General features: G+C 46.7%; 1 protein-coding gene across 2 annotated transcripts in view; it reads left to right on the top strand.

Annotated features, from left to right (window-relative positions):
• The window catches only part of GALNT13 (polypeptide N-acetylgalactosaminyltransferase 13), a 41,229-nt gene extending 29,046 nt beyond the window's left edge, over positions 1-12,183 (top strand). For both annotated transcript variants that reach the window (XM_063161489.1, XM_063161488.1), the window contains 3 exons: positions 2,743-2,841; positions 4,419-4,553; positions 11,988-12,183. In XM_063161489.1, coding sequence (XP_063017559.1) covers positions 2,743-2,841; positions 4,419-4,553; positions 11,988-12,128 — 375 coding nt within the window. In that variant the 3' untranslated portion in view covers positions 12,129-12,183. The remainder of the gene's footprint in view (positions 1-2,742; positions 2,842-4,418; positions 4,554-11,987) is intronic.
• Positions 12,184-15,999: the final 3,816 nt, after the last annotated feature.

The following is a 15,999-nucleotide window of genomic DNA, read 5'->3' as shown; positions in this document are numbered from 1 at the left end:
GAAACCAGGAAGTAAAGCAGACCAGGAATTGCAGCAAAACCAGGAGCAGAGGAAACCAGGAATGAAAGGAAATCAATCCATGCAGGAAACCAGGAATGAAAGGAAATCAATCCATGCAGGAAACCAGGAATTAAAGGAAATCAATCCGTGCAGGAAACCAGGAATGAAAAGAAATCAATCCATGCAGGAAACCAGGAATTAAAGGTAATCAATCTGTGCAGCAAAACCAGGAGTAGAGGAAACCAGGAATTAAAGGAAATCAATCCGTGCAGGAAACCAGGAATGAAAGGAAGTTAATTAGTGCAGGAAAACAGGAGTAGAGGAAACCAGGAATTAAAGGAAATCTATCTGTGCAGGAAGCCAGGAATGAAAGGAAGTTAATTAGTGCAGGAAAACAGGAGTAGAGGAAACCAGGAATTAAAGGAAATCAATCCGTGCAGGAAACCAGGAATGAAAGGAAGTTAATTAGTGCAGGAAAACAGGAGTAGAGGAAACCAGGAATTAAAGGAAACCAGGAATTAAAGGAAATCAATCCGTGCAGGAAACCAGGAATGAAAGGAAGTTAATTAGTGCAGGAAAACAGGAGTAGAGGAAACCAGGAATTAAAGGAAATCAATCTGTGCAGGAAACCAGGAATGAAAGGAAGTTAATTAGTGCAGGAAAACAGGAGTAGAGGAAACCAGGAATTAAAGGAAATCAATCTGTGCAGGAAAACAGGAGTGGAGGAAACCAGGAAGGAAAGGAAATCAATCTGTGCAGGAAGCCCTCCATGGGTCACACAAACCAGTAAGGAAGTAATTACAAGGAAGTAGGAAGTCTAGGAAAGCAGGAGAACCAAGAAATAAAGGAAACCAGTAAGAACTGGAAACCAGTAAGCAAAGGAAAGCAACCTTACAGGTAGCCAGTAACTACAACAAACCAACAAGTAAAGAAAACCAGTAAATCCAGGACACCAAGAAGGGCAGCAAACCAGTATGGAAAGGAAGCCACTAAGGAAAGGAAACCAGTAACTACAGCAAACCAGTAGTACTGGAAACCAGTAAGTAAAAGAAATCAGCAATGCAGGAAACCAGTAAATAAAGGGAACCGGGAGTACAGGAAACCAATGAGTAAAGGAAAAACCAGTAGTAGAGGAAACCAGTAAGAACTGGAAACCTGTTAGTAAGGAATACCAGTAGGTACCAAAAACCAGCAAGTGCAGGAATTCAGTAAGTACCACAAACCAGTAAGAAAAGAAATCAGTAAGTGCAGGGAACCAGGAGGTGTCCAGAGCCAGTGGATCCATTCCCAAGGGGATGAGATGGCTTTGGAGCCAAGACTCAGGTCCTGGAGTTCTTTTCTTATCTCTTTTTTCTCTTGATTTCCATTTTTTAAGTCCTTATCAAGTTGCTGTTCCAAACATATTCCCTCTCCTTAAAAATCTCCCTTTAAATCAAGTGTCTATTCCAAATGTTCACCAGGCAAATTTATCTCCCAAGTGGAGCAGGAGATTGGAAAAGTGAAGTTTGGGATTAATATTTTGACACAATGAATATGCAGCCCTTGAGGGGAACCTTCCATCATCATTAATTGCTTAGAAATGGCTTTTTTTGGATTTTTTAAAAGAAATGTTTGTTCACTGAGTGTTTTCCAGCCTGGAGCTGAGGGTCAAGGACATTCCTGGTAATCACAACGTTCTGGGATCACCAGGAGCTGGAATTCCTTTCAATTTCAACAAATTCACAGTTAAAAATATTACATTGAGTTGTATCTACACTGCCTTTTAAAAGCTCTGGAATGGGTTGATTTGAGATGATGGAATAACAATCAAAGGATTTGGTGAGGGAATAACAATCCTGGAATAACACTCTGAGGAACAAATGGCTTTTTTTGACATCCAGGGAAGTGATTTCCCACTGAAATTTGCCATTGTAGGCAGGAATAAAAGGCACTGGAGGATTCAGGGTTTAATCCTGCCAAAATAAAGGGAAATGGGGGTTTCCAGCAAGGAAAGGACTTGTCTAAGAAATGTCAAATAAAGTGGGATTGTGGCACGTTGTCAGGCTGGAAAATGGGATGAGAAAGGCAGAAAGAAGTGATTAAAACACCTGATGTGTGCAGTGTGGCCTCAGTTCCCATGGAAACAGCAGCTCAGGCAGGAGCTGGGAATTAAAGCCCTGCCTGGCTGCTCCAGTGCAGCAGGAAAAGGGAATTGCAGCCTTAAAGCCCAGGGAGCAGCAGAGAAATGGGGGGTTTTTAAGGCATTGCAAGTGCATTTTTTGGAGATTTTCCTGCCTTGCAGAAGAGATTTGGGCAGGATGTGATGCATCCAGGCTGGAGCAGCATCATTAGCCCATAAATGATCCGTGTCCTGCCCTGGATGGCTCCTCCTGGGCTCAAACCCAAGTAAAAATGGTGTAAATCAAAGGTGAGCAGCACCAAGCCTCAAAGTGCATTTCCCAAGTGGATGTTTTGTTGTTTTCTGGGACAAACAGGGAGAAAAGGAATGGCAATTTCAACAGATTTGAGATAGTCATCCTTAATTCCCTCATGGCTTGAAAAAAAAAAAAAATCAGAGGTGAAAAATCAGAGGTGAAAAATCAGAGGTGTCCCTGGCCATGGATGAGCTTGGGGCCACTTCCAGCCCAGACCATTCCCTGATTATTTGGGAATGTGATCTGTTCACAGATGGCAATTTTCTGCACAGATCTGGCAGGTCCAGGAAATATTTTAAGGAATATTTCACCTCTTTGCTTTCTCCAGATCAGGAATGTTGAAACCAACCAGTGCTTGGACAACATGGGCCGCAAGGAGAACGAAAAAGTGGGATTTTTCAACTGCCATGGCATGGGAGGGAACCAGGTAAACAAAACCAGGGAAAAGTGGCTTTATTTGTCCTAGAATTCCTTTGGAATATTTTAAATATCTGTTTCAATTCTATTTTAGATTTTGTCTGAAAGTAATAACAAAATAATCAATGAAAATTCCAAAATACATTTTACTTTGGGCTGAAGGATTTTAAGAGGACTCAGCCATTTTTTTTTCATTTTCAGCTCCAGATTTTGGGGGAATATTGGTGCACATCCATGGGAAGTGTCCCAGTGAATGTATTGAATAGAATCCTGCTGTCATTTAGTAATAAATTTAATACTCCAGACACAACCTTAAGGAAATGTGATCAGGAATTTGAATTTACTTTTGTAAAAATGAAATGGGCAGGAATCTCCATAAATGTGCGTGGATCCATCTATTCTGAATGTGTGTAGGGAAAATAAATATCCAGGATATTCATGGAAGTTCTTTAGTGGAATTCCAGTAGTGGGGGCCTGGGATGTTTCATTTGGAGGGGCTGGAAAGGGAGTAGAAAAGGGGATGGAATTCTTGGTCTTGTGACCAACAACACTGGGTTAATTAGGACAAAATTTGCATATTCCATTGTATATTCAAGTTAGCATGGCTGCTCCAGATGAGGTTTGGGATGTAAATTATAATTAAGGGACTTTTAAGCATATTTTAAATTAACTGCATTTTAATTAATTAGAATTTATTATTTATGTGCAGAATTTTCCAGGGGTGGTGCCAGCCTGGCACGGTCACAATTCCCTGGTAGCTCTGGTGTGGCAGACACCTGCTCCTGGCCACATTCCTGCTGGGAAAGGCTGGGATGCTCCATGTTCCCATCCCTGATTTATCCTGGAGCTTCATCCCAGCTCCTGCCATCTCCTCCTGTCACTTCCTCCATCCTCACTGGAGCTTGGCCTCATTTCCCTGCTTTTTGGCTGGGAAAAGCTTTCCCTTTCCCTGAATTCCCATGGATTTCTCCAGTGGAAAACCTTTCCATTTCCCTGAATTCCCATGGATTTCTCCAAGGGAGAACCTTCCCCTGAATTCCCATGGATTTCTCCAGTGGAAAACCTTTCCCTGAATTTCCATGGTTTCCTCCAGTAAAAAAATCTTTCTCTTCCCCTGAATTCCCATGGATATCTCCAAGGGAGAACCTTTCCCTGAATTCCCATGGATTTCTCCAGGAGAAAACCTTTCCCTTTCCCTGAATTCCCATGGATTTCTCCAAGGGAAAACCTTTCCCTTCCCCTGAATTCTGGTGGATTCCTCCAGTGGAAAACCTTTCCCTTCCCCTGAATGGGAAAACCTTTTTCTTCCTCTGAATTCCCATGGATTTCTCCAAGGAAAAACCTTTCCCTGAATTCCAATGGATTTCTCCAGTGGAAAACCTTTTCCTGAATTCCCATGGATTTCTCCAGGGGAAAACCTTTTTCTTCCCCTGAATTCCCATGGGTTTCTCCAGTGGAGAACCTTTCCCTTCCCCTGAATTCCCATGGGTTTCTCTGAGGAAAGGCTCCAGCTCTCCAGCCCAGGGTCCCTCCCAGGGCCAGGGTTGGGGTTCCCAGCCCTTTCCCAGCCCTTTCCCTGTGTTCCAGGTGTTCTCCTACACGGCGGACAAGGAGATCCGCACGGACGACCTGTGCCTGGACGTGTCGCGGCTCAACGGCCCCGTCCTCATGCTCAAGTGCCACCACCTGAGGGGCAACCAGCTCTGGGAGTACGATGCTGAGGTACCCCGGGCCTGGGGGGTGGTTCTGGCACAATCCCAGCATCCCTGAGGCTGGAAAAGCATTCCAGGGTCATGGAGTCCCAGCTGTGCCCGCCCTGTCCCCAGCCCTGAGTGCCACCTCCAGAATTGCTGGGACACCCCCAGGGATGGGCACTGCAAACCTCCCTGGGCAGCTCCAGTCCCATGGGGAAATTCCTGCTGCTGGCCACACACACCAAGGTTCCAGTTCCAAGCCAGCTCCTGGAGAGATCCTCCTGGGATTCGCCCAATTCCGTGTTTCCATCTTGCTTTAAACAATTCCCACAGGGATTTCCATCACCTCCAGGGATGGGCACTCCAAACCTCCCTGGGCAGCCCCTGCCAAGGCCTGGGCACCCTTTCTGTGGTATTGGTGAGGTTCCCCAGACAAAGGAGGAAAGAATGAATCTGACTCCCATGTTCTTAGAAGGCTAATTTATTATTTTATGTTACTATATTATATAAAAGAATGCTGTACTAAAACTATACTGAAGAATACAGAAAGGATATAGACAGAAGGCTAAAAAGATCATAATGAAAATTCATGACTCTCTCCAGAGCCCTGACACAGCTGGGCTCTGTAGAGAGTAATGAATTTTTATTATAATAAATCATGAAATGGCCAATAAATAAAAACAATGGCCAATAAATAGAAACAACTCACATGAAACCAATCAAACAATGACCAGTTGGTAAACAATGTCCAAACCACATTCCAAAGCAGTAAAACACAGGAGAAGCAAATCAGATAATTACTGTTTGCATTTTTCTCTGAGGCTGCTCAGCTTCCCAGGAGCAAAGTCCTGGGCAAAGAGATTTTTCCAGAAGATGTGATGGTGACACCCTTTCCATGGGGAAATTCCTGCTGGTGTCCACGCCGAGGCTGGAAAAGCCCTCCCAGGTCATCAGGACCGAGCTGTGCCCCATCCCCACCTTGTCCCCAGCCCAGCCACATCCAGGAATTCCTTGGGCACCTCCCCTCTTCCGGCCTGGAAGGCTGGAATTCTCCCAATAAAATAGACACAAAGGGAATGTGCTGGTTTTTCCTTTAAATTGAGCAGAATTTCCCAGGAATGGTGTAAAACCCAGCTCAGCCATGAGATGGAGCTCCTAAAACAGGAATATACTCCATGTTTTTATGGCATCTCCAAGGATTGGCTGCTTGTTCTCCTAGAAAACATCCCATTGTATTCCCTGTCCCTGGATTTATTGAGCAAAGCTTTTTGTTACCAATTTTTCTTGGAATATTCTGATTTCAACTACCCATTTTCCCTTTCATTTCATTAGTGCCATTATTATATATTTGTTAGTGTATTATTAACCTCCAAACATTCCTAATATCCAGGACTTTTTTTGCCCAAGAAAGCAACCAGCTGTGATATTCCAATTTTTTTTTCCAAGAGATACAATTGCAGGATATTTCCTGAATCCCTTGTATCCATTAATTTGATTTTCCAGTGGAATTACACTGATTTTTCCTTACCTTGCTTATTTAGGCATTGCATGGAGGGATTTTGGGTGGTTTCTAGGAATTTTTAGGAATTCTGGCTTGGCAATGGACAGCAGGGCCACAGCTGGACATGAAATAATCCTAAAAAGGGGTTACTCTGAGGGATTTTTATGGAATTTTCTATGATTTCCTGCTACTATTATTTTTTTTTAATCTCCTAATTTAATTTGTGGCATTTAAATACTGAATAGATTCCAGGCTCCCACACCTGGTGATTCCTGCTGTGACATCTGGGGAAACCTCTGGATGTGGAGAGGGATGAGATCCTGGGACGTGACACGCATGAAAGGATCCAGGGAAAAAATGAAGTTGGAAATGTGTCACAGCTGATAGGAGGGAGTTTAATTCCTTGTGGATGGATGGTGATGTCAGGGTTTGTTCCTGAAAAGCTCCTCAGGGTTTATTCCTGACAGATCCCTCAGGGTTTATTCCAGGGCTGCCAGAGCTCCAGGAGTGTTTGCACAGTGCTCTCAGGGATAGGATGGGATTGTTGGGATATCCTGGCAGGGCCAGGGTTTGGATCATTGATCCCTGTGGATCCCTCCCTGCTCAGAATTCCATGATTTTTTTCCTGGATAATTGCCACTGTTTGTCCCCAATTGCGGTGTCCGTGCAAAGCTGTGGAATTTCCATCCAGGGAGAGCTGAGGGGCTGCACAAAAAATGTTCCTTGGATCACTGACTCCGCTTTCCTTCTGTCTTCCCTTCCCTCAGTATTTTGGTAAATGGGAGTATAGCTTTGAGGTAAGTCTGGTGCAATCCCTGTGCCCAATCCCAATCCCTGGAATAGCTCCTGTAGCAGTGCCCTCACTCCATGCTTCTCCATAGCTGCTGCTCCAGCATTCCAGAGCTTCCCGTTCCCTGAGCCAGCCTGGGAGAGCTGGGAATGCTCCCCTGGAGAGGGGAAGGATGCAGGAAAACCTCAGAGCCCCTGGCAGGGCCTGAAGGGGCTCCAGGAGAGCTGAGAGGGACTGGGGACAAGGGATGGAGGGACAGGAGCCAGGGAATGGCTCCCAGTGCCAGAGGGCAGGGATGGGTGGGACACTGGGAACTGGGAATTCCTGGCTGGGCTGGGATTGCCAGAGCAGCTGGGGCTGCCCCTGGATCCCTGGCAGTGTCCCTGCCATAGCAGGGGTGGATGGGATGGGATTTAAGGTCTTTCCACCCCAAACCATTCCATGAATCCACATACCAGAAAAGCCTGTTCAGATTCCCACATTCCTGTTTATCCCCATGTGAGGAATCTGCCACCTTTGGATATTTCATATCCTGTGAACACCAGAGAGAGAGAATTCCAAGTCCTGTACTGATGGGCCTCCGCTTTCCCTGGAAGGGCTGATGGACAGGAGGGAACAGGGAGTGCTGATCCAGAGGGATCCAGCACTGCTGTCCCTGCCCGTGACTCCAAGTGACATTTTAGGGACACTGGGCTCTGGTATTTTTAGTGGATGCTTTATCCTCACATCACTTTTTCCATTCCCAAGCCAAAACCATGGAAAAGGAGCGGGTGAGGGATGTGGGAAGAGCATTCCACCTCAGTGATGGGGTGACAGTGGCGAGAATTTAGGGAAGTGGAAGCTCCCCTTCATCTCACCCCACCTGGAAATGGCACCGGAAAGGAACAGCTGGAATTGTGGGAAAGAAAAAAAACCTCATAAATGTTTAATGAATTCTGGTTTTGATTGTGTAATTCCCAAATGGGGTTTAGGGTGGTTTGTGCAGGAAAAAACCCATCTGTGCCCACATCTTTCCAGTGGGGAATCACAGCCATCCTAGGGGCTGGAGAGGCAGGCTTGGAGGCCACTCTCCATGATGGACCTTGGGAATGGGCTCAAGAGCAGGGGGTAAATTTTGGGATATTTGTGCAGAACAAAACCCATCTCTGTCTGGATCTTCCCAATGGGGAATTGCAACAACCCAAGGGGTTGGAGGAGTACGACTGGGAGCCACAGTCTGGATCATGGGAATGCTCTCAAGAGCAGGGAGGACATTTTGGGATTTTTCTAGGAAAACCCCATCTCTGCCTGGATCTTCTCAGCAGGGAATTGCAGCAATCCAGGGGCTTGGAGGGGCAGGACTGGGAGCCACGCTCTATGCTGGATTATGGGAATGCTCTCAAAAGCAAGGTGGAAGTTTGGGGATATTTCTACCCAATAGAAAATTAGATAGAAATATCTCAAATATGTGGATCTGTGGATCTTCCCAGGTGGGGATCTTCCCAGCAGGTGTTTGTAGCAATCCAAGGGTAGGGAGAACGAGCTACAGCCCACTCTGGATCTTGGGAATGCTCTAAAGAGCAAGGTGGAAGTTTTGGGGTATTTCTAGGAAAACCCCATCTCTGCCTGGAACTTCCCAATGGGGAATAGCAGCAATCTGAGGGTAGGGAGAACAGGACTGGGAGCCGCAATGTGGATCACGAGAATGCTCTCAAGAGCAAGGTGGAAGTTTTGGGATATTTGTGCTAGGAAAACCCCATCTGTGGATCTTCCCAGCAGGGAATTGCAGCAATTGGGAGCCACAATCTAGATCATGGTAATGCTCTCCAGAGCAGGGAGGAGATTTTGTGTGCAATTCAACCCCGGCCCACGAATTCCCTCTGCCCATCCCCGGCGCATTCCCATCCCGCTGTCCACGAACGATTCCCGGTTTTCCGCGCCGTTCCCGCTTTTGCAGAGGCGCACGTTCCTGCACATCATCACGCAGTCGTGCCTGACGCTGGGCAGGGTGGAGGACGGCTCCCAGGGCCCCACGGTGGAGGCCTGCGACGGGAGCCCCCTGCAGACCTGGAGCCTCAGGAATTACTCCCGCCTGGAGGTCTTTAGGAGGGTTTACTCCAGCCCCACGGATTACTTCCTGTAGGGCCGTCGGGACTGGGAGCGGAGCTAGGATGTGGTAAGGAATTGCCAGGGAATCTTCCTGCTCCGGGCTCTGCTGGAGGAGCTCGGCGGAGTTTCTGTCTTGTTGCAGTTTTGGGTGCGATTTTTGCATTTTTGAAAATTTTTTTGACGGTTCCGCGAATGTTCGTTTTTCGCGGAGTTCGTAGATCTTCATGGAATGTTTCAGGGAATTAAACGAGAATTTTTGAAACACTTTTTCACACGGTTTTCGTTATTCCCTGAAATTTTCCCTGACGTTTTCCATGAAATTTTCTATGAAATTTTCATGGATCTTTTGTAGAATTTTCATAGAATTTTCTAACAATTTTTCATATAATTTTCTAGCAATTTTTCATAGATTTTTCATACAATTATTTAATAAAATTTTCATACAATTATTTCATAAAATTTTCATATAATTATTTCATAAAATTTTCATACAATTACTTAATAGAATTTTTCATGGAATTTCCACAGAATGTTGATTTTTTTGGTAGAATTTTAATAAAATTTTGATAGAAATTTCATAAAATCCAATCTTTTTTTCTATAGAATTTTCATATAATTTAATATAATTTTTCATATCAATTTTTTTCTATAAAACAAGACAGAAGTTTATTTTATAGCTGTAGAAGTTTAGTGTTAGCTTTTAGTTTTTAATAATTATTAGTTAGTAGTAATTATTAGTCTTAGTTATTGTTAGTTTTAATGAATTTTGGAGGAATTAAACTCCATTGATCTCTTGCTGTCACCGTGATTGTTCCAGTCTGCAGGAACTGAAGATTTAGTTCCTATTCCCAGACGTAAAAATAATTCCAGTTGTAAAATATTTTCTCAAAAAGGTTCCACTTTTCCTAGGATTTTCCATGTATTTTTCCTAGAATTTTCCTAGAATTTGTTATTTTTTATAGATTTTTTTTTCCCCCGTACTTTTCATGGAATTCTTCCCATTCAGTGAAATAGCACAGGGAGATGGGTGGTAGGAAAACCAAATTCCTTGTTGGAATTTCCCACCAGTTTAGTTGGAACACTAGAAAAAAGTCTTTCTTTATATCTATGTATATTTAATATTATATATGTATGGGTATTTATTTTGTAATTTTTATTTCTATATAAAATTAAAATATATAAAACTATAATAGTTATAAATTTACACTCATAAACACCCATATGTTTATTATGTAATATATAAGCATAATGCCATATTTTTCAGTAAATATAATATTATATAGAAATATTATAAATAATGTACATAAATAGAGTTTATGAGCCCTGAGAGCATCAGACTGTTGTGAAAATAATTCCTGCTTTTCCTTCAGTTAGGACTATTATTATATTATTTTATTTTAGTTTATATTTTATATTATTCTCTTCTATATTATTGTATATTATTTTATATATCTCATATTCTATATTATTCTAGATTATATTATTTTTTCTGGTTTTAGTCCCTTAAATTTTGTATTCTTTTACTTTTTTATATTTGTTTATATTGCACATAATATATGTTATAGTCATCTATATTCTTTAATGTATTATTTTTATATTATCTATAATCTTATCTTTCATATGAATTTTTTTCTATAATTTATTATTTTTATAATTTTTTGATATTATATCAATATTTATCGTCCTGGGTGAGCCCAAGACCTCAAGCAGCTCCCACAATTCTAGCCCCTCTATCCCTGAGGAGATCCCAAGGTTTGACATCAGCCTGGGCTGTTTGGGATGAATTTTGGGATTGATTCCTCCTTTCCTGAGGGCTCCAGGATTTTCCCTGTTTGTTCCCTTGCCGTAGAATCGGGCTCTGCTCCAGTGGATGATCTGCAGACAGGATTTCCACCCTGAAGTTCCCCATTCCCAGGGATCTTGGGAGAGCTGGGAAGGCTCCAGGGAGAGCTTCCAGAACATTCCAGGGCCTGAAGGGGCTCCAGGAGAGCTGCAGAGGGACCGGGGACAAGGGATGGAGGGACAGGAGCCAGGGAATGGCTCCCAGTGCCAGAGGGCAGGGATGGGTGGGACACTGGGAATTCCTGGCTGGGAGGGCGGGCAGGCCCTGGCACAATCCCAGGGGATGGTGGTGGGAATGCTCCCGGCTCAGCTGGGACTGAACCTCTCTGGTGTTGTTTAGGGACAGAATTTCCTGTTTAACTTCCTGGGATTTCTCTGGGAATTTGTTCTCCCTGTGGAGCAGGTGGTGTTTTGTTCCCTCCAATTCTTTTTGTGTCTTCTAATTCTCCCATCCCTCAGAAATGTGGGATCAGAGGAGGCGTCCTAAGAAGGAAAAATGCCCTGGGAACAGCAGAATTTCCATGGAATACTGAGCAAATACGTTCCCATCAGCACCAGAAATTTCCTGCTCTGGTCCCAAACATTCCATGTGTCCATGGCCATGGAGACCAAACTCCTCCATCCAGCAGCTGTGCCTTGGAAAGACAAGATTTCCTTGGAGTTCTCTTCCCTTTGCTGAGGGGTTTGTTGGTTCAGCAGAGGGAGGAGCAGGGTGGTGGGGATGTCCTGGAGCTCCAGCAGATTTGCTCCAGTGACCAAACCTGGCCTGAAATGCCAGAAAATTGCATTTTCCCGGGTGGAATTCTGTGGTGGTGTTCACAGGGGTCCCAGGATGAGGGGAGAGATGAGAATGTTGGCTCCATGTTTCAGAAGGCTGATTGATTATTTTATTATATATATTACATTAAAACTATACTAAAAGAATAGAAGAAAGGATTTCATCAGAAGGCTTGCAAGGAATAGAAAGGAATGGAATGATAAAATCTTGTGACTGACCAGAGAGTCCGAGACAGCTGGCTGTGATTGGCCATTAATTAGAAACAGGCACATGGTACCAATCACAGATTCACCTGTTGCATCCCACAGCAGCAGATAATTATTGTCTTTCTTTTCCTCTGAGGCTTCTCAGCTTCTCAGGAGAAAAATCCCGGCAAAGGGATTTTTCAGAGAATATCACAGCAACAGAATTCCATTGGGATGCTGTGTTCTCATCAGGAATTCTCTGTCCCCCCCCCTTGCAGAAGCTCACCCTGAGGCACCTGAACAGCAACCAGTGCCTGGCGGAGCCGTCGGACGAGGACCGGCTGGTGCCCACCGTGCGCGACTGCGGCGGCGGCCGCGCCCAGCAGTGGCTGCTGCGCAACATGACCCTGCCGGCGTGACCCGCCTCGTCCCGCTGCTCCTCTGCTCCCAGCGGGGCCCGCCCGCCCCCGGCACAGGCACCCCAGCACGGGCTCCTGGAGCCGCCGGGCCCCGGGACTCCTCAGGCGATCCAGGATGGGCCGGTACCGACAGCAGTGGGCTCCAGGCTCCAGAGGCAGCGGCTGACCCTGGAGAAGTTGGGATGGGGAGGAGTTGCTGTCACCCCAGAGATTCCAGAGGCAGCAGGTGACCTTGGAGAAGTTGGGATAGGGAGGTGTTGCTGTCACTCCAGAGGCATCATCTGACCTTGGAGAAGTTGGGATATGGAGGTGTCACTGTCACCCCAGAGATTCCAGAGCCGTCATTTCACCTTGCAGAAGTTGGGATAGGGAGGTGTCGCTGTCACTCCAAAGATTCCAGAGGCACCAGTTCACCTTGGAGAAATTGGGACATGGAGGTCTCACTGTCACCCCAGAGATTCCAGAGCCATCATTTCACCTTAGAGAAGTTGGGATAGGGAGGTGTCGCTGTCACTCCAGAGATTCCAGAGGCACCCTGGAGAAGTTGGGATATGGAGGCATTGCTGTCACTCCAGAGGCACCAGTTCACCTTGGGGAAGTTGGGCTAGGGAGGCATTGCTGTCACTCCAGAGGTTCCAGAGGCACCCTGGAGAAGGTGGGATATGGAGGTGTCGCTGTCACCCCAGAGATTCCAGAGGCATCATCTGACCTTGGAGAAGTTGGGATATGGAGGCATTGCTGTCACTCCAGAGGTTCCAGAGGCACCCTGGAGAAGGTGGGATATGGAGGTGTCACTGTCACGCGTCACCACGGAGAGGTGGCCCATCCTAAAGGCCCTGTGGCAGCAGCTGGCACTGGGAGCCATCCTGGGAGGTGTGGCCCGAGCTGGTGGGATGTGCTGGGCTCTCCTGGAGGAGATCCTGGAGAATATCCTGGGGAATGTTGGGTGTTCTCTCGTGCCCCGTGGGATTTGACAGCACCAAAGCTTCTTGGGTTGTGCTGGGAAACAACGGGATCCAGCGCTGGGAAAAGCAGGCCAAGGAATTCCAACAGATGAGGCCACAGGAGACACAGGAATGCCGAGGGGAAGGAGTGACACTCGTGGGACCTCGGGGTGGCACGGAGGGAGCTGTCCCCTCCTGCCATGGGATCAGAGCTGGGTCTGGACCTGGGGCTCAGGGAACACCTGGAGAACCAAACCTGACACCTCTGGAGCTTGGAGGGTCTCCATCCCTCCATCCCAACGCATCCACGAGTCCCTGCATCCCAGCCCTGCCCCTGGATCCGCTCCCAGCTCTGCCTCCAGGTGTTCCTGGAGTCACAGGGGCTCCTTCCTGCTTTCAGGAATTTGGGGGCTCCGTCCTTGTGCGGGTGTTCCCAAAGCACTGCTGGCCCTCAGGAGCTGCTCCTGCTGGGATGTGGGGACAGGGACATTCCTGTGGGAGCCACCCCGAATGCAGCTGTGGCCCTCTGGGCTGGGATTCTGGGAATTCTCACTGCCCAGAGGGTTCAGGAGACTGAAATCCCAGGGCAGTGGGATCCCAGCATGGGTAAGTGGGGAAATATTTCCCAGGATTTCCCTCACAATTCCCCGAAAACCTCTGTAAATGCACTGGGTCATTAAAAATGCTGGTATTTTCTGTATCTGCTGTGGTGGTCCTGGATTCATCCTGGGGTTCGTGGATGGTGTAAATGACAGAGGGTATTTGCTGGGTACTGAGCATTAAATGAGAAGCAGGAGGGGGTTCAGCTGGGAAAGGGATTGCTGGGCATCCATGGAGCTGGAATATCCTGGATTAACTCAGATTGGTGCTCATCTCCACCCTCCTGCCCCAATATTCCTGCCCCTCATCCTCCAGAAATACAAAATGTGATTTAAAAATCCCCCAGAAAAGGGGGAGGTTTTATTCTTTGTAAAAAGAGCGGGAAAACATCGGGATCAAACTTAACCAGGAATTTCCATGCAGGAAAAGAGGAATAATTTATTTCACCTGCTTCCCGAGGGTTTGGCCACAGCACAGCCCTGGGTGGGTTCTGGGGTGGGAAGGGGGAGGTGGGGAATGTCCTGGGGACAGTGGGACAGGGCGGTGTCACCTCCCTGTGGAGCACCCCTGGCTCCAGGGGGACACAGCTCCACATCCCCAGCGCTGCCCTGTCCCATCCCAGGGCTCCTTCACGTTGGAACCAGAGCTATTTACAAAATTAGCATTTTATAAATAGAACTTCTATATTAATACATCATTCTGTAATTCATCCTACGCTGCCGCAGTGCCCTTCAATCAAGCAAATCACAAAAGGGCTAATTAACAACTCATTTAATGAGATTCCCCACATCCAGAGCTGCTTCCTTGTCCAAAAACCATGGAAAAACCCCAACTAAAATCCCTTTTGTCAGTAATTCCTGTTCCAGGTTGTCCCTGCAGGTGTCTGGGGGGTTGGAGCTGCAGGTGACACCAAACCCTGGTGAGGCCCAGCCTCCCCTGCTGGTAATTAAAGCCCTTAGAGGTAATTAACTGCTCCTGTTAATGATGGGCTGCGGAGCCTGGGAATGAATCACCCAATAATCCCTTTGGGAGGGATGAATGCAGGCACCGAGGTATTTCCCCTTTTTTTTGGGATTTCTCAGAAATGGCAATAATTAGGATTGACAGAAAATTACAGAGAGGGAACCAACCTCCATCTCATTTCCCTGGAAATATGATTTATCCCTTTTTTGGGATTTATTTCAGGGATTTAGGGATTCATCCAGAGGGATATTAGGATATTTTTGAGGAATATCCTGGTATTGGTGCCATGACTGCCTGCTCCAACTCCCATTTCAAACTGGAAATGATTTTTCCGTGGGAAAACAGCAGGATCTGCCCTCAAATCCACATCCCCAGGCAGTGGGATTGGCAGAGACAGGTTTGGCAATGTCTCTATTAATTCAGGGAACACATAATTAATTTCATCATTTCATTTGTCATCATCCCCACATCAGCTAAAGCCTGGAAAAGCCTCCAGGTGCAGAAATCAGGGAATTGCTGCGTGGCTGCTGTGGGGATCTAAACACCTCAAAAACTTAAAATCAAATTCAACGAAGGTAAAAATGGGATAAAAGGGAACGGGATGGGATGGAATGGAAAGAAGAAATGGAATTGCAGGGAAAGGAGGCCCAGGGGGAACTCCTGCCCAGGTGAGTTTAAATGGATCTAAATACAAACCTCGGGCCTGGGATGGCAGCAGGCAGGGGAAGGGTGGGTTTGTGGGATAATCAGCACAGGGAGGATGAGGAGCCAGGCTGGGAGGGCTGGGAATGTTCCCTGGAGCAAGGAAGGCTCCAGGCAGAGCTCAGAGCCCCTGGCAGGGCCTGAAGGGGCTCCAGGAGAGCTGAGAGGGACTGGGGACAAGGGATGGAGGGACAGGAGCCAGGGAATGGCTCCCAGTGCCAGAGGGCAGGGATGGGTGGGACACTGGGAACTGGGAATTCCTGGCTGGGCTGGGATTGCCAGAGCAGCTGTGGCTGCCCCTGGATCCCTGGCAGTGCCCAAGGCCAGGCTGGAGCAGCTGGGACAGTGGGAGTGTCCCTGCCACACCAGGATCAGCTGGGAATTCCATCATTCCAGGAGAACAGCTCTGCCAGGGCTGCCTGGAGCAGCCTCCTGTCACCAGCACCCTTTGGGTGACACTGTTCCATGCCCACCACTCCTTTCCCACTCCCACTATTCCCTCATTCCACCCCGGCTGGCAGAACATGCTGGGAATGTGCTCATCCTAAAAGCAATGAGGATTTTAATTGCAGTAATTACAGGGAATGGCTCCCCCTGGATTGTCGCTGTCACATTGGGATGGATCACAGGGAATCTTTGCCCAATTCCAGCCCAGGGAGAGG

This window comes from Melospiza melodia, chromosome 8, assembly GCF_035770615.1.
Source record: "Melospiza melodia melodia isolate bMelMel2 chromosome 8, bMelMel2.pri, whole genome shotgun sequence".
Lineage (NCBI taxonomy): Eukaryota > Metazoa > Chordata > Aves > Passeriformes > Passerellidae > Melospiza > Melospiza melodia.
The sequence above is the reverse complement of the archived record's forward strand: the minus strand, read 5'-3'. Positions and strand labels throughout refer to the sequence as shown.